Raw genomic sequence first — 19,243 nt, forward strand, 5'->3', positions numbered from 1 at the left:
TTATTTCTTGAGGGCAGTAACAGCTGCATCAGCAAATTACCCCCATGGTTATTTGTTTTCCCAGACCATAAAAGTCAGGGTCCTTGTTGGTTGCTGTCTCAATACGATTCCCCTTTTCCTCTTATTTCTCTGCTATTGAAGCAGAGAGCAATGATGGAGTCGCGTCAACAGTATGAAGGCTTATTGGTTAAGAGTAGTAACTGCCACACCAGTAAGTTACCCCCATGCGCTCTTTTCTTCATTTCCATCCTCTAACCTTTAGGGATCCACAGTGTTTATCCCATGCCCCTTTGAATTCTTTCACTGCGTTTGTCTTCACTACCTCCTCTGGGAGGGCATTCCAGGCATCCACCACCCTCTCTGTGAAGAAAGAAGGCAGACACAAAGCAGCACAGTGGTATGGCAATTCGTTCCAAGGCACCAAAGGAAGGGTAAAGATTACCAACAACAGTGGCATGAAGACCCCAAGGCATCAAATGAGCGGGGCAAAGTGGCCAGAGAGTTGTACCCACACTATAGTGCCCTGTAAAAGGGGCAAAGCAGAATGTATGTGCATTGAAAATGTGTACAGGTGATGCAACAAAACAAGTGCAATCAATAGGCTAAGGCAGCAAGAAGATTTGCAGCAAAACCCAAGGCTCAGAATGAGGCAGTAAAAAGAATGGCACTGAGCCAAGAAAGAGGCATGGCAGGAGGAGAAGGCCAGGAAGCAGCAGGAAAAACAACAGCTCTTCTCACAAACTCCTCTTCCACCACTCCAAGACAATCCCTTCAAGACCGTGGGGTGCTGGTCAGGGCAAAGGCTGTGGACCCCATGTGGGAGATATCTCCTACCACGCTCATTCTCTTCCAGCTTCTCCAAAAGATGCCAATTCTCCTGTATCAGGTTGTGGGGCCCAATGAAAGGGGGGAACTCCAAAACTGCATTGGTTGCTGTCTGAATCCAAATTCCCCTTGCCATTGAAGCAATGTTGGAGTTGTATCAAAGGTATCAAGATTTATTGGTTAAGGGTAGTAACCACCGCACCAGCAAGTTGCCCTCATGAACTCTTTTCTTCATTTCCATCCTCTAGCCCAGGGGTCGGGAACCAATGGCTCATGAGCCAGATGTGGCTCTTTTGATGGCTGCATCTGGCTCGCAGACAAATCTTTAATAAAAAAGTAAAAATCTAACAAAACCCCCCACCCTCCTGACGCCCCCCCAAGACCTCCAAAATTAATTTACTACAACCCCTTACCCTCCTGACCCCCCCAAGACCTGCCAAAAGTTCCTGGTGGTCCAGCGGGGGTCCAGGGCTTGCAGACAAATCTTTAATAAAAAAGTAAAAATCTAACAAAACCCCCCACCCTCCTGACGCCCCCCCAAGACCTCCAAAATTAATTTACTACAACCCCTTACCCTCCTGACCCCCCCAAGACCTGCCAAAAGTTCCTGGTGGTCCAGCGGGGGTCCGGGAGCGATCTCCTGGACTTGGGCTATCGGCTGCCAGTAGTCAAAATGGCGCCGACGGCCCTTTGCCCTCACTATGTCACTGGGGTCGACCAATGGCGGCGGTCAGGAGGGTGGGGTTTTTGTTAGATTTTTACTTTTTTATTAAAGATTTGTCTGCAAGCCCTGGACCCCCGCTGGACCACCAGGGATGTTTGGCAGGTCTTGGGGGGGGGGGGTCAGGAGGGTGGGGGATTGTAGTAAATTAATTTTGGAGGTATTGGGGGGCATCAGGAGGGTGGGGGGGTTTGTTAGATTTTACTTTTTTATTAAGATTTGTCTGCGAGCCCTGGACCCCTGCTAGACCACCAGGGACTTTTGGCAGGTCTTGGGGGGGTCAGGAGGGTGGGGGGTTGTAGTAAATTAATTTGGCAGGTCTTTCCATGCACCCTCCAACCTCTGCTGAGGCTGTGGAGCCCTGACCCTTCAATTTGCAACTACCCATGGGTTTTCCTTGCTTTTAAAAAAAATTCCTAATTGTTCTCCCCTCTTCCATATAGCCCAGCCATCTTAGCAACAGCCCTCCACCAGGGTTGACAGATGCAGATGTGCATCCTGAGTCTGGCCATTAGGTGTCATTGTTGCATAATAACTGGGATTTCCTCTCCACAACATCCCGAGCTGATTGGAGGAACAGAAAATGGGGTTGAGAAGTAGATCCAGAAGGTATCTTGCAGTGCTTCCACTGAACTGCTGGACCAGCCCCAAAACAGGTTTTTAAATTGCTTTGGGAAGCAGGCACTTGCAGCGGTCGGCAGTCGGCAATGCTGCTAAATATATTCTCTGAATACTGGTCTGTGGATAAGATGAAGTGCCACAATGCCACCTTGGTAGAATTCCCTCCAGCAAAATAGCTATGCACTGAAGACATGAAACATATAGAAACACAGAGGACGGGGAGGCTGAATTCTCAAATCTGCAGCATAAACCTGTAGGTAAATAGCTGCTGAAAGAGGTCAATGTAGATAAACAGTGTTCACAAAGAGTTGGGCATGGAGGCTGCGTATTATCCCAAAATGCTTAAATAACAAGTAGTTTACATATGGCAAGGCCAGAGTAATAATATATGGCAAAGTAGATGGCATTCAAATATCTTTAAATATTTAGGAAGTGCTGCAAATTTGACATATCAAACTCTCTTTCTTCTATTTTGTTGTGCATTTGATGTTTTCAGCACCCCAAGGTTTTTCTCAAGTTATAACTCATTTTTTTCTCCAGTTTTCTCTTGCCCCTTCTTTCTGAACTAAACCAATAACTACTTTTCACTACCTCCCTTCTCAATTTTTTGTTAGCAATCTTTTCAGTCACATCATCCATCTGTTGATCACTCACCTTCAAGACGGGTCTTTGACCCAAAGTTGGGATGAGTTTTCTGAGTTCGGGATGTTTTGCCTTTGTCTCACCCTGTATTTAATTTGCCATAACACCTTTCTAAAGAGCATGGCACTCTCTTGAAGTGTACACAGTTTTCTTCTATTGTCTTTCATTTTTTTGTATATTATAGACAGCTCTTCTTTTATGACACTTTATTATAACCTGAATTTTATTAATTGATTTTGTTTGAATTACTTCTGAGCTGTTTAGATTGCATCATTTATTTATTTATGGTTTTTTTTACGTATTACTTAGTTTTTGACAAGTCCTGACGTTGTGTTTTTATACCTTTTGCTGTGTCTTGATGCTTTCATGTTGTGTTTTATGTCTCCTGCATCTCTCCTTGAGCTACTTGGGAAGCGGGTAATAAACCTATTAAAAAATGAAATATTAAGAGGTCAATTTGGAAAAGTCTGCGTAAGGCATCAAATGTGTTACTGGGACCTACGGAGATTTGTGTGGAAACCTCACAGCTTATAAAATACGCATATTTTTCTCCTGAAAGTATGCATGTATGTTTCATGCATACTTTCAGGAGAAACGCATTCTTTCTATTTTGTGACACCGCGTGTGTAATAGTTGTATCATGTGCTCATAATAACATAATAACACAGCGTTAAACGTGGAGTCAGGTATTTGCTGACGTATGCACACATACTCGGCTTCTGAAAATCCTTTCTTGTGCACGTGCTCGGAATCACCAGTTCACCCAGACCTCCTGCACTTCACCCAGACCCCCCACCCAAAAACTACAGACAAAAGACAAGTCCAATTTCACATCTGTGACTGAATTAGCAGGTGTAAATGCATATGGAGAGATTTGGTAATGTATGCGTATATACGTAATTACAAAATAGCAATCTGTGTGCATACATCCACACTTGGCCTGGGAGCACCCTGAAACGGCCCCATTTTTCCCCCTTTCACATTTACACGTGACATTGCAAGTATGTGCGTCCTCATGAGGTTTCTAAAATAGCATCCACCCTGTTACACACTACTGACATGAGTACATGCTGATTTTTACATGTGGAAACTCACCCCTAAATGAACACCTCTTGTACACGGATTCATTTTGGTATGTTTTAATGTTTTGTTAGTTTGCTGCTAGTCTGTGTTTTTAACCTGTATCGATGCATTCTGGTTTGCTCACGTATAGTATCTTATCTCAGATCTTTGTGTGTACGCATTAATTTTTCATCTATAAATCTGTAAATGCTCTTTCTTCATCACATTGTAGAAAAAACAAAGATGTGGCATGTCTTGCATGTTGCACCACTTTGTTAATCATGAATATGATAATAATAATAATAATGAAGTCTTGAGAAATTTCTAGGCTTGACTTTAGTTTCACCATTCTCAATGCTGGAGGGGGCTCTGCCTCTCTCTCAGTGGTTAGATCTGAGACAATCCCTCCCACAATCAGCTCCAGCACTTCCCTCTGTGTCTAAGGGCTCAGCCCTGCTCTCCCTATTTATTGACTGCACGGCATTCACGGTGCATCTTTCCTCTGATCTCTTTTGGGTTGAGCTGGCCTTGCAGTGAGGCATCTCCGCTGAGAGGTAATCCTCATCTCCCCTGCAGATGCTTTTATTTTTTTTTTCCATGCAGGTTGTTTATCTCCCAGGAAGTCTTCAGTCCAGACCAAGTAAACTCTCCACCGAGTTTCTGAGGGGCGTGCTTGGATTGCAGAAGCACAGGACGCACATGTATCCTACCAGCATGTTAACTATTGATTGTTCCTATAGACCTGCTAGACATATGCCGCGCTGTACAGACATGTGATTTTATTATGTACATTATATTGTAAACCATTTTGATTACATTTTAGTATAAAAAAACCCAGTATATAAAACATTTTTAAATAAATAAATAAATAAATAAATAAATAAATATGTAAGGGACAGTCCCTGCTCCACAGAATTTACACAGTAGAAAAGACAGTTTGCAATTTTTCTCTTCTTTTCTTACTCTTTTATTTTAATCATTCTGTACAGTAGTGAGGCAATACATTAAAAATTGTGATGCTAATAAAGTTATCATAATCTTAATTAAAAAATTTTAAATGTTTCAAATCACCAGGTGAAGAGAACCAGTGTTTAAGGTTGAAAAGCAACCTTACAAAGATGTCTTTTTGGGTGGGATATGAATACGATCAGAGATGGAGCATGATGCACACTTTTTAAATGACAGTGCTCAAAAGGTTTTTGCTATTGCCTATTGCTCCCTCAATTTTTTTTTGAAAGACTGCTTGTGCAAAAATGTCCTTCTTGTGCTACTTTTATTTATTTATTTAAAATATTTCTAGTCCACCTATCTGCAATTTTTATAAGCCAAGTTGAAATTTGTGCACTACGAGGCAGTATAATGCAAAGAATATCAGGATTTTTTGTGCACGCTATGTTTTGATGTGTGCACAGAGCTCACGACCTGTGAGTGCATGCACACGTGCACAGCATAGAGGGAACAGTGCTAATGACTTGTTTAATTAACAGTGTCTCTGGATTCTTTATTCAACAGATCATGACAGCACAGCACTGGAAAGCTTAATGTAGTGTCAGTGTATAGTGTTCACTGGGGAGTTGAATAATTGGAGAATATAGCTTAGAAAGACACCCTGCTCACCTCTAAGGTTGTCTGAGTGGAAATCTCCCATCCCCCACATGGGTGTATAGAACTATAATGTCTCAGTCATTAAGGGGTTGGCACCTGCAATCAAGAGAAAGAAAGTTATGTGCTACTACTGTTCTCAAACAGGCATCTGAGGGGTCTGGGGATACCTGCAAGAATATCCCAAGTTATGGAGAAACATAAGTTTTCATAGTGTTCAGTCAGCAGTTAATCATCATGTGTCAGCTTTTATTTTTCTCTGATACTGTCTTATTAGCACCACAGAAAAAAGAAAATAGGTGCCTGGCACTGAAGGCTTGAGCCAGCTATGGCTGGACAGATCCTGCACCACTTTTAGCTTCAGAGTTAACTGTTATGAATGTCAGTGTTTAGATAAAATTGTAAATTATTACTGGTGAGCACCAGCCTGTCCAGTAATAACTTATGTAAGGTTATCATAGTCATAACCCACAGTATTTCTGAAAAAGTGTCCCTTAAAGAACAGTAAGCAAACCACTAAACAAGAGGTTTTTTTTAAGCAACTGGAAATGTTTGTTTTAATTGGATCTTGTCAAAACTGAAGGACACTTCAGACATTTCTAACCCATTTTTTTTTCTGATTTTACTTAGGAAAATGAATTCAGCTTTTCCACTGAAGTGTTTTTCTGGCATAGCCATACTGCTATGCCTCTCTTTTCACCAAGTCAAGCCACAGGTAAGACAAACACATTTGGTATTCTTACACTCGAAGCAGGTGAGAAAATTACACTGCTTAGCTGCTGGGGTAGATACATTAAAAGGAGATAAAAACAGATTGAGAAGAGAATATTAAATGTAGTCACAAGCCTTGCATGAAATCCTGCTTTGAAGATGGCTAAAGGCCAGATTTTGAATGGCCCGCGTGCAGCGTGCATTTTAAAAGGGGCTCGGCTGCACTCTGGTTACGCGCACAAGAGCCAGGACTCAGCAGAGGGGCGGGGCTAGAGGCGCCCGGTACAGCGGCCATTTCCTCCTGTGCTGGGGGATAGGGTGCCTGCGCACACAACTTGCTCCTGCTTCTTTGCAGGAGCAAAAAGTAAGTTAAAAAATGGGGGGTGGGGGCTAGGATAGGTCTAGGGGCCGGGTAGGATAGGGGAAAGGGAAGGGAGAGAAGTTCCCTCCCAGTCCATTCCTTAATTGGAGCATACTGGGAGGGAACTGGGGAAGCCCGACGATGCGCTGCCATGCTAATTCACAAAATTATACCCCACCTTGCGCGCGCCGTCTGGGGTTTTATAACATGCGCGCGCATGTTATAATATCGCACGTCCTTTTTTAAAATCTACCCCCTGTTTATGGGTCATTTGTAAATTAAGCAAAGTGGTCATTGTAAATTATAGTTAATTGCACTATGGTAGAAGATTGAATGTCATGTTCTTGGTTTTTTATAATTAAATTAACTTGCATAACTATCTTTTTTTGGGAGGGGCAGGTGCAAGGGTTACAGCAGATACTGTTCTAATAGCTTCTGAATCTGATTATTTCTAAAGTAAAATATGCATCTTCTTTTGACAGGGTAGAGTTTCTCAGCCAGTGGCTAAAGGTAAAGACATCTCAGAACTGTATGTGTATGAGCTATTACGTTATCTGGAATGTATATGTTTCAAAAATCATAATTAGCTTCAAGGGAGAGTCATGAAAACTGGTGGCATATCATCTGCTTTTATGGCAACTATTTGTAGAGGTTACTGGCCACTTTAATGAGCTTTGATTTATACAATTCAATACTGGTGCAAAATGTACTGTGTGAGAAGTGAGAGGCAGACCTGGAGTTACAGAAGGTAGGAGCCTTAAAGCAGGCTTCCAAAAATGCTCTGTGCAATCCAGTCTTAGTCTACCTTCCTGAAGCTCAGTGTGAAACGCAGCATTTTTCATGTGGCGATTTAAGTAATTTCTATTGATGCAATAATATTGTCAATTTTAGATTTTGCATTTCTCTTTGGGGTCCAAGGATAATACATACACACTCCCCGTTGGATGGATTTCTGTTTTCAACCAATTACTAGTTGTACTGGAAAACACATACAGTAGAATGATTACAGGCCCAATGTGCACTCTGGCTGGTTCAGGCTTTGCTTACATTTCTAGTGCACACACAGTAAAATTTACTGGCTCCAGCAAATCCAAGGGAGTTTCCTCTTGGTACAAATTAAAGCTTTTTGCACATCAGGATTAAGTAGAGAAAGATATACCTTCTCCATGTTTCCCACTGTTTGACAGCACAAAATAATGCAAAGCATCTAGAATACTACAAAACTGAGACATGGTGTCTATCTACATGGTTGTTAACGAGGAGTCTACAGTCACGTCCATTCTTTACTACCTTATGCATTAAGAAAATACACACTGTCAGTTATAGAAGTATAATAAAATGCAGAGCTGATAAATACATGAATCTGTGTGCGTTTCTGGTGTCTTTGCTACACAAACTTTTCAGGACTCGTCGTGGAATCCAAGAAGATCCTGGCAAGGATATTTTTTGGAGGGCATCCACATAAACCAGGGGTCACAAACTCCAATCCTTGAGAGCCACAAACAGGTCTGGTTTTCAGGACATCCACAATGAATAGACATGAAATACATTTGCATACAATGCTATCCTTGTATGCAAATGTATCTCATGAGATATTGATTGTGGATATCCAGAAAACCAGACTTGTTTGCAACTGTCGAGGACTGGTGTTGGCCACCTTTGACATATACACATGGATGTGCGCATGGCCAAGAATGAAGACTGTTAGTTTTGCGTGGAACTTCTTGTTTATTTTACGTGGTCCTTCTGTTGCAGTCCACATAGAGTTGGTGATAGTGAGGACTAGGAATTTAAAAAATAAATAAATAAGAGCCTGGTCTATGGACTGATTTGTTATAGGAACTACATATAGTCCAGTGTTAATTTAAAAATATTTAATGTTGAGGATTGGATGCTTAAGAATATTGTCTAGGACATTGGTTCTCAGTTCAGTCCTCAGGACATAGTCACATTTTGAGGATATCCACAATGAGTATGCATGAGATAGATTTGCATGCACTACTTCAATTATATATGGATCTCTCTCATGCATATTTATTGTGGATATCCTGAAAACAGGGCTGACTGCTTGTGTCCTGAGGACTGAGTTGAGAACCACTGGTCTAGGGGTAATACACCACATCTGTAACACCCAAAATCTGTGTTTTTGTTTAATATAGGAATTATACAAAAAAGGGAATACATCTGTACTCTGTAAAGAGCTGACCTATTGCCTATTCTTTTTTTTTTTTTAAAGGTGAGGATTGTTCTGACATCTGGAAGAAGAGGCCATGGTCTGCCAGTGGAGTATACTGGATAAAGCCAGCAGGGGCACCACAGGTTTTCAGGGTAGGACTATAGATCATTTTTTCATTAATTAAAAAATGTATTGAAACTTTGTAGGACACAGAGACTAACCTCTATCAACAAAAAAAGAAAAATCGTTTTTGCATAATTAATGATCCAAATAGTTAGGCATAGGCAACTCCAGTCCTGGAGTGCCAAAAACAGGTCTGGTTTTGAATACGCATGAGATAGATTTGCATGTACTGTCTACACTTTTATACAGATCTAGCTCATGCATATTCATTGTGGATATCCTGAAAACCTGACTGGCTAGGTGTGTCCCACGGACTGAGTTGAGAACTTCCAATGTAAAGAGATGAGTACTAGGATGAGTAACGCAAGATGGTCATTTTTCAAAGCACGATGGGCCGTGATAACTACTGCAACATAATGTTAAAATGTAAATGAGGGAAAGGGGAGGAGTTTGGATGGGTTTAGTAAAATGAGGGGCCGGTACCACTGTGGGCACATGTTTCGCACATTATCGCCGGCAGTAGTGCCGGAAGTACTCTTACCTTTCCTACTGGTGCAACTGGGGCGAAAGTGTTCAGCGTGGCCGCAAATGTGGCATGCGGTACCGCACCTCTGCGATGAGGTCGGCTGCGCATTTTCACCCCGCCCCTATTTTGGCCACGGGCGATCATTTCTAAATCTAGGCCTAAATGAGCTGCAGTCTACAGTAGTAACTCATTTTTCATGGCGCCCCATGCACAGGTTTTCTGTGAGATGAGAAAGAGTGGAGGCTGGACAGTCATACAGAGACACAATGGTGCAGACTCCCTGGGCTTTAACAAAGATTGGGAAGAATATAAACAAGGATTTGGAAACCGTGCAGGTAGGTAATGAATCTGATTTGGGGTTTTATTCCTGACTCTCTCTCACACACAAATATATATATATATATACACACACACACACACGTCTAGTGATCTGCATAGAGAGGAAGGAGATAAAATGAAGCTTTCCATGAGACAGATGTGACTGCACTACACCAGGGTTTCCCAAACTTGTCTTGGTGGCTCAAACATCAGTTGGATTTTTAAAGATATCCATCATGAAGATGCATAAGATCAATTTGCATGCATTGGAAACCCAGTATATGCAAATGCACCTCATGCATACTCATGGTGGATGTCCTGAAAACCTGACTGACTGTGGGCTCATCGTGACACTTTCGGGAAGCCCTGTAGTCCTCCCACATTGCCAACAGCCTGAGTAAGACCTTCAGAAACCATTGCTGTAATTAAGGAACCCAGTGACTCTTTTTCCTAGTTCTCCTTACATTGGCCCTTTCAGTCCTTTCTTCTTGCTCCAGTCTTTTGTATTGGGACGAACGGTCCCCTTTAAATGTAAACCTTGGGAATTAGAAATCAGAATTATTTCAGAGCATGAGGAACCACATGGCAATCCACAAGCCCAACTCAGATTCATCTTAAGTAACTGTTTTCATTACTTTTTTGTGATACCAAACGTATCCTTACATTATGCATTTTTAAGGAAAGTTAAGGTTTGCTAGCAGATTTGCTGACCAAGAGATGCCAAAATCACTGAGAGCTCTCCTGTCTGGTCATAGTATGAGTGAAGTACTGCATTTTATTGCTTGGCTTTCCAAACACAAACTCAAGGCGATTTACAAATTTAGTTCCATTTGGTAGATCCCTGCAACTGAGAGCTTACAATCTAACTGGGCGATTTGCTAAGCCATGATATTTTATCACAGGAGGGTCCAAATATTTCGGGGGGTATCTCCGTGATATAGAGCCCCACCCTGAAAATTATCACAGCAATGCAATTTTTTTTATCACGGCACAAACGCATGACAAAAGTCGCACCGTGCTACGGGCCTAATTGCGATATGATGGCCCACCTCGGCCAGGGATGCCATTGCTTAAATGGCCTGAGGCCCCAAAATCCCCCCATCAAAATCAGCTAAAACTGCCCCAGCATCTTTGGAAACCTCCACCGCCTTCCGAGGTGACTCTGGCCCAATAAGAAAAAAAAATTAGGTAAACCACATGGCAATGGCCCGTTCTTTTCCCCAACTCCATCCCCTTTATTCAGAAAAGTGTCCCTCACCCTTCCCTCTCTATCCAAATAATGAAATATTCCTGGGGTCTAGTGGTCCACCCCAATTTAAAAAAAAGGACCCTGGAGGTCTGAGGGGCAGACGGAACCCCACTCCCACCCTGCCTGTACCTCTCATTTAAATAACTGGTGGCCAGTGGAGGCCCAGAGCGCCCCCTAGTGCCAGGCCGGTCAACATCATTTTTAAAATGGCAGCAACCTGACTTTGCACATTTCATGGAACGGGGCAAAATCCAGGGACCGGACTTAGGCCACCTAGTGTTTTAGAGATATCCTCGTCATTCATGATGTGCCTACAACACTTCAAAATGAACTAATAGATAACTTCCTTTTTTTAAGTTATTCACCAGTATGTAAAAGCCATGAAAGGAAAAGACTCATTATCAGCATTACATTAGTGCATCTATTAACATAAATGAGATAGTAAAGTGAAAAGCTGAATTAACAGAGAATATTTATTAACATCTAATTTAGAGAGCACGATATTCCAGACATGCAAATCTTCTGCACTCCAGCCCTGCACCATTGTCCGTGTCCTTGAATGATCTTTATGAAATCATTTCTACTCTCTTTAAGGTGAACACTGGCTGGGTCTGGACCCCATTTATTACCTGACAAACCAGGCAGGCAAGACAGCTCAGCTATTAGTGAGCCTGGTAGATTTCAGCAATGCTAAAGCCTATGCACAATACGCATCCTTCAAAGTCGGCAATGAAGAAAATGGCTATCAGCTTTCATTAGGTGCATACTCTGGTACTGCAGGTGAGTATTCAATGAAATCTTTTATATACTGGCAGAGCAGAAATGGAGTGTTGCGTGGCAGAATTCCACCCTTGTGTAAGGTTTATCCTAAGTCTTGTGCTAATCTTCCAAGAAGAAAGCAAACCATGGCCAAAATGATGCAGACATACCAAAACAGACATAGATAAACAGGCTGAAGTTCAAATTTTAACAGCTGCTTCTCAAAGACAAGGTGGTGGCCTCTGTCAGGCCAGGTTAAGAGGTCTGTGCGTACCGGGGTCCTTGCTCACTGCAGCACTGCACGGTGGCACACACTGTTTCTAACCAGGGACTTTGTGATTTAAGCCTCAAATGTCCTGGCTGGCCACCAAAAACTCTACCACTAAGTTATAAGAGCAGGGTCGCTACAGTGAGCTCATATCCTTCCCCTTTTCACTCTTCCCTGCCACTGTGCCAGCTTCCCACCTATAGAAAAAATATTATTTCTGACACATAGAATGTAAAAAGCTACACACAGGATACAGGCTAAGATCTGACACCTTGAAGCTGGCTTTCTTCTTTGGTACAGTAGAGTAGGTCACAGCCACAATGACAACTTGGCTCAAAGCTCTTTCAGTTAGCCTGGTGTTGGTAAGAACAATTTACACATCACAGGGATCTAATGTTGAAGTTCTCCTTGTATAGTTCTGAGAGCAGCGTAAAATGGAGAAGATGCTACATGCATGGAAGGAATGATGATGTAGAGGTGCAAATCCATGTAGTGCTTGAAATCAGTTTCATGGCAAGTCAGAATGGCTCTGCTGTTTCCCTTCACAATTCATTAATGACTAGCCTCACGTTTAACTAACAAAGGCCCAAGAAGACCGGCTCCCATGCTCTCTCTCTTTACCAGATAAACGCACCTTTTGTTTGAAATGATCATTTTCCCATTATCTCCCTCCTAAATGTTCCCATCTCTGATGCATTTTAATGGGAGATTTAAGACTTGGAATGAAGCTGATTGAACACAGAGCTTCCCGGTTGTAATTATGCCACAAAACTGCAGCGGCAAAAGAGTGCATTACCCACCTTCTATACCACTTCAGCTCAAAAAACCACAGCAGGAGCTTTTTCCTCTAGCAGAGGAACCCGTTGGAACAAAGTATTCATTAAATGAATGCCAATGATTATTTTTCTATGATTATCTTTCTGATTATTTAAACAGATTTCACAATTTCCCAGTCCCTTATCTCAGAATTGATACTTGTAGCTTTCTTCCATGAGAGGGGTCCATTTTCTGAAGAAATCTTCCCTATGAAGATTCTTCTGGCTGCTCTACTTTTAGTAGGCCATTGGTCCATCTGAAAGGAAAGTGCTGGAAGCCACTTAGATTTTCACTGGCCTCTGGTAATACAGGGCTGCTGCCTCCCTTGGGGGTCTGTGTGGGGCCAGGACTTCTGCACAGACCCTGAAGAGGGTAAGTAACAGCAGTCAACTGAGCAAGCTTTATACCAGGGGCAACTCCAGTCCTTGAATGCCACAAGCCAGCCAGGTTTTCAGGATATCCACAATGAAAAAGTATTTGCATGCAATGAAAGTAGCGAATGCAAATGCATCTCATAAATATTCAATGTGGATATCCTGAAAACCTGACTGGCTTGTGGTGCTTACTATCTTAATGAGAAACTAACTCTAAAAATACAGTCTATGGGGGGTTACACTTGTAAAGATATCACATGCATATTCAGTAGGGATAGCCATAAATCTTGACCAATTAGTGATCTGCCAGGTTTGCAGTTTGGCAGCTCTGGGTTAGGATAGGCAACTCTGGTCTTTGAGTGCTACATGGTGGCCAGATTTCAAGATATCATCACTGAATATTTATGAGATGCATTTACATGCACAATCTCCATTGCATAAAAATACAGCTCCTGCAATTTCAGTGTGGATATCCTGAAAACCTGATCAAGCTTGTGGCACTTCAGGATTAAAAATGCCTGTTTATTTGATTTGATTTATATTCCATTTTCAGCACTTCAAAGCAGATTACATTCAGATTCAGTAGGTATTTTTCTAGCTCCAGAGGGTTTACAATCTACCTAGGTCATTTATCAAATTGTGTTAGGGCCTTATCACCAGCGTTAGGGCCATAACACATGCGATAATGCATTGTGAGATAGGTATGCAAATTTTAAAACTGTAGTCAAAGGGGAGGAGTTTGGGTGGAGTTTATGAAAATGAGGGGTATTAATATTGCGTGCGATAGCGTAACACACGCGATGGCACGATTTAATGCCAAACGTTTTTCCTGGCATTATGCCCGAAATGGGATTTGCGATAGAAATTGCAATTCCGGTTTCAGGCAGGAGTGGGGAAATGGGGAGGGGAGGAGGGGAGATGAGAGAGAGAGCCTTTGGGGAGGCACACATATTAGTCAACTTTTTATACAACTGATTTGGAGTGATTAAACTTACACAAAGATGAGAGTACAATGTACAAATCTCATCTTTGTTTACCTGTCATCACTCCAAATCACATGCAATTTTCACTGACATCTACTATGCTGTTTGTACCTATGACTGTGCATGTAAAACTGCCCCCCAAAACTTAGGCCACCACCAAAACCTCACCCCAAGTTGCTAGTTGCCCCTCTAACAATGGTATAAATAGTTTACTTATATAGGAGCCTTATAGCCTTTCTCCCTCTCGCTCCTAGCAACAGCAGCAGCCCAAAAAATGGTATGAGCCTGTCTGGGCACTTAAAATACCTGTGGGATGCACCCCCCCTTTTTTTTTTTTTTTTAAATCACAGGTGCTATTTTTCATAGCAAATTGATGAATCTAAGTCTAACTTTGTATCTGAGCCAATGGAGAGTAAAGTGACTTGCCCAAGATCACAAAGAGTGGCAGTGGGATCTGAACGCTGGTTTTCCTCTTTCATCGTCTGCTGCTCTAACCACTCAGCTATTCCTCCACTCCTAGGCCTCTCTCAAAGATTAGATTGAGAGCCCACTGTTTTAGGCCTGCCCGCTGGCTCCATGTTAACAAGGCAGGCTGAGTCAGTCCTGGTATTTACCCCATTGTAGCTGCGCTCTTGTAATCCTGATTGCCTTAGAAAAAACTGAATTAGAAATCCATAAAATAATTGAGTGAAGCCAGAGGGCATGCAGCCAGTTGATAAATGCTACAGTCCTTACGGTGACTTTCCATCACCATACGAGAGTTGTATTTTTAAAAAGACAAAGGCTTTGATGGTGTTTATGCTGCTCCAGGGTTAGAGGAGGTTATCACAGAGATTCCAGGAGGAGTCTGATTATATTACGATGGTTGGTCACAAGGCTTATAAATAAGTCCATATATTCAATAGCAGGCCTCATGCAGAGGAATAACTCCACTCCAGTCAGTGCTGCTTTTCGGCTGGGTCGCTCACCTGGAACGTGTTTGAACTATGGAAAATTGCTTCCTCCCCTCCCCCCTGCAGCCAAAGTGGTAGAATCAGGGCGCTGGACCTCTGACCCCAGCAATGGCTTTTCATCATGATGACCAATGAGAAAGTGGTTTAAAAAACTAAATAGCTCCAATAACAGGGAACACTGTATAGGTTGGTTTGGCATGGGTCACCTACCTGGACAGTGAATTTTGCAGATGTTAGTTATCAAATTACCCCTGAGGAAGAAATAGATTTTGAAACGGGCCAGGTTCCTGCTCATGTCACATGGTGGATTCTACTCTGCTAAGCTCAGTAATTTTATTTGCATTTTTAAAAAAAAAAACATAAAATAAAAAATTTTTGATTGGATTTTGTGACAAAGAGTAAGTGATGATTCATTTCAGGCACCTTTACTTCACAGGTTTATACCAAGGCTGAGTCTGAACTGTTCCTCATATCATTTCATTTATTTTTAAATTAAGGTTGAAGCAGGCAGTTGTTTAGTACAGCACAGTGTTTATTACTGTGTGGATGATTTCTGTTTCTCTTTGATTGGGAGAGGATTTTTATCAGTATTCTCACTGTTGATGGTATTTGCATGAGGTGGGTTGCTCATCTTTTCCCTGCACAGCTGAATTACACACACACTAATTCGGTTACAGGGCTCTTTGTGTTATCATAGGCACATGGTAAGGTTTTGTCTTTGTGTGCAGGATCCATACGTGACCTGCACCATTTCCAAACTAGTTTGGAGTCACCAACTGTGGGCATTCCTTTATGAATATTTAAAGCATTTCCTAGCAGCTCCTCCCTCAATCCTGAAACACGACTGACCAAAGTGTTGGCTTTGCTCACAGGAGACGCATTCCGAGGACAGAACGATGGCGAGGACCTCAGGAGCCAGGACGGCAGCAAGTTCAGCACCATTGATAGGGACAATGATGGTTGTGACCCCTGCATAATAGGCGATATCGGTTACATGAGCTGCAGCCGAGGACGCAAAAACTCTGGTTGGTGGTTCAGTAGCTGTGGCATGGCAGATCTGAATGGGGAGTGGCATTCCCAGGACGACTACAGGGGCTGGGCCTCTGGAGTGCACTGGGAAACCTGGAAACGCTGGGATTCACTGAAATCCAGTGTCCTCAAAATAAAAATGTCTTAATCCTCCAGAAAATAAAGTTGCCACTGGGAAGGGATTGAAAGGAAGGTGATAGATACAGGTAGCACCAATTGTTATATCAATAGAAGCTAGGAAACCTGAAACTGCATTGTATGGCCTTCTCCAGTGAGATACACACAGAAAACCACACAATAAAAATACTGCAACCTCTAATCATGTGGATTGTTATTCTCTTATTCTCCCATAATCTGTTAGTGGTCTCCCCCAGGTCATGCTGATGACTCTTTGCAGCCCCAGGACTGGAGGGGCACCATCGGCACCACAGGTTGGAGGACATAAGTCACCACAGTGGCAGTAGCCACCTTTCCTCCGTCCCTGGACCTCTGCGTACTGGTTTCACGTAATCATAGGCATGCAGTAGAAGGCACTGCCCTCCAGATTCTTTAATGTGTTCCTGCCCTGCGTGCAGAATAAAGTTATTCTGGTGATTGGGCTGCAGTTTTGCCAAGTCCTTTCAGGAGTATACGAGTGCAGTTCAAGCTGTCCAGCATAAGAACATAAGAAATTGCTATACTGGGTCAGACCAAGGGTCCATCAAGCCCAGCATCCTGTTTCCAACAGTGGCCAATCCAAGTCACAAGTACCTGGCAACTACCCAAAAAGTATATTGTACCACATTGCTATTACTGGCATCAGTAGGGTGCAATATACTCACCACATCCCCTGGCAACAAATTCCAGAGTTTAGTTGTGCACTGAGTGAAAAAGAATTTTCTCCGATTAGTTTTAAATGTGCCCCATGCTAACTTCATGGAGTGCCCCCTAGTCCTTCTATTATCCGAAAGAGTAAATACCAATTCACATTTACCCCTTCTAGACCTCTCATGATTTTAAACATCTCTATCATATCCCCCCTCAGCCGTCTCTTCTCCAAGCTGAAAAGTCCTAACCTCTTTAGTTTTTCCTCATAGGGGAGTTGTTCCATTCCCCTTATCATTTTGGTCGCCCTTCTCTGTACCTTCTCCATCGCAATTATATCTTTTTTGAGATGTGGCGACCAGAATTGTACACAGTATTCAAGGTGCGGTCTCACCATGGAGTAGAGATGTGATTTGGCCTTCGTTATCGATCTGCCACAGGAAATTTCGTTTTCCCGCGGTTCGGGATGATTTTTTTCGGCTGCCGCGAAACCCCCCCCCAACTCCAAGCCATTTTTTAAGATGGTGCCGGCCGTCCATTGCTCCTACCATGTGACAGGGGCCGACCAATGGCACCGGTAGTCCCTGTCACATGGTAATGGCAAAGAGCCACCAGTGCCATTTTGATTAGTGACAGCCGACAGCCTGAGAGGAGATCACTCCCGGGACCCCCGCTGGACCACCAGGGACTTTTGGCAAGTCTTTGGGCGGGGGGGGGGGGGTTGTCAGGATAGTGGGGGTTGTAATTAATTAAATTTGAAGGGTTAGGGTGGGTTAGGGAGGTTCAAATGTGCCCTTTCTCCCCCCCAAAAAAAACATTAGGAAAACCACACGAAATTTCATGGGTTTTCCTTTCGTTTTGTCAGCCCCCCGAAATGCAACGAAATAGGAAATAACATCTTTATTTTCTATTTTATTGCAAATGAATGCACATCCCTACCATGGAGCGATACAGAGGCACTATGACATTTTCCATTTTATTCTCCATTCCCTTCCTACTAATTCGTAACATTCTGTTTGCTTTTTTGACTGCCATAGCACACTGAGCCAATGATGTCAAAGTATTATCCAGAAAGGAGAAGCACTATGGGAGAAATTACTTACCTGCAGGCCAATACAGTAAAGTGCGTCCACGGTTACCCTGCTTCTAACCTGCTTTCTACTCACAATTTGGCCGTGTTAGTCCAACCTGCGATTCACTATCCCTTTTAACCCATCCTTACCGCCTCTTTAAATCAGCGGGTAACCCTTTCCGCCTGCGGCATGTATATGAGATGTAAACGATGGATTAGCTATCCCCTCCCATACAGTAACGCGTGCTCCGACTATCGCTTTTTTACCCTGCCGTTTTGCCGCGCGTTTAACCTGCTAAATTACCGCCTACCCTTACCCCTGCGTTAGAGACAGGGGTAAGGGTAGGCGGCAAACTTTCCCCCAGCCCCCGCTCACCTGCCCTGGCCGCGTCCATGGGTGCCGGTCTCCGGGGCAGCCCCAGTCCTCTCTCCCCTCCTCCCGAAGAAACTTTAACCAAAAGAAACCTAAAAAACTAAAAATCCCCTCCTCCTGAAGCAAGGTGCAGGGTGAAAAGCGACTCGACATGTAAAGTATTGTGAATAAAGTGTAACCAAAGTTAACTTACTTTTTCTTTCAGCCCTCTCTGCCCTCCTCCGGCGGCGCGCACCGAGGCTCCCCTGCCTCCCGGGGGGAGCCGGCGGCGAAAGCGGCTTCCAGAGGCCCCCGCCAGCGACGATGGATGAACGCACGCCCGTAGTGCACGAGCGCTCAAGGCAGCAAAGGCATGAACAGGCATGCGTGATGTCACGGCGAACGTTCATACGCTTTCGCTGGCTTGAGTGCCCAAATTGATGGGCGCCCAAGTCAGCGAAAGCGTATGAACATACGCCGTGACGTCACGCACGCCCGTTCATGTGCTTTCGCTGGCTTGAGAGCGTGCGTTCATCCATCGTCGCCGGCGGGGGCCACTGGAAGCCGCTTTCACTGCCGGCTGCCCCCGGGAGGCGGGGAGCCACGGTGTGCGCCTCCGGAGGGCAGAGAGGGCTGAAAGAAAACGTGCACCTACCATGTGACAGGGACCAGCCAATGGCACGGATACCCTGTCACATGGTAAGGGCAACGGGCCATCGGCGCCATTTTTGTTAGCGCAGCAGACAGCCTGAGAGCAGGAGATCGCTCCCCGCGCCCCCACTGGACCACCAGTTAATTTTAAAACGTTTTTTTTTTGGGGGGGGGGGGTCGGGAGGGTGGGGGAAGCTAAGTGGTCAGTTTTAAAGGGTCGGGTGGGTTTTTTGTTTATCGGATCG

At 43.6% G+C, this 19,243-nt stretch overlaps 1 protein-coding gene across 1 annotated transcript; it reads left to right on the forward strand.

The window, feature by feature from the left end:
* Window positions 1–4,300: 4,300 nt before the first annotated feature.
* Window positions 4,301–16,438, forward strand: LOC115099376 (fibrinogen-like protein 1). Its single transcript, XM_029616977.1, has 7 exons — window positions 4,301–4,425; window positions 6,104–6,188; window positions 7,028–7,055; window positions 8,782–8,873; window positions 9,585–9,705; window positions 11,532–11,717; window positions 15,963–16,438. Exons 2-7 carry the CDS (start codon window positions 6,108–6,110, stop codon window positions 16,265–16,267), a joined length of 813 nt encoding a protein of 270 aa, XP_029472837.1. The 5' UTR covers window positions 4,301–4,425; window positions 6,104–6,107; the 3' UTR covers window positions 16,268–16,438.
* The last annotated feature ends 2,805 nt before the right edge of the window (window positions 16,439–19,243 follow it).

The sequence above is a fragment of the Rhinatrema bivittatum genome, chromosome 9 (assembly GCF_901001135.1).
Source record: "Rhinatrema bivittatum chromosome 9, aRhiBiv1.1, whole genome shotgun sequence".
NCBI classification, from domain to species: domain Eukaryota; kingdom Metazoa; phylum Chordata; class Amphibia; order Gymnophiona; family Rhinatrematidae; genus Rhinatrema; species Rhinatrema bivittatum.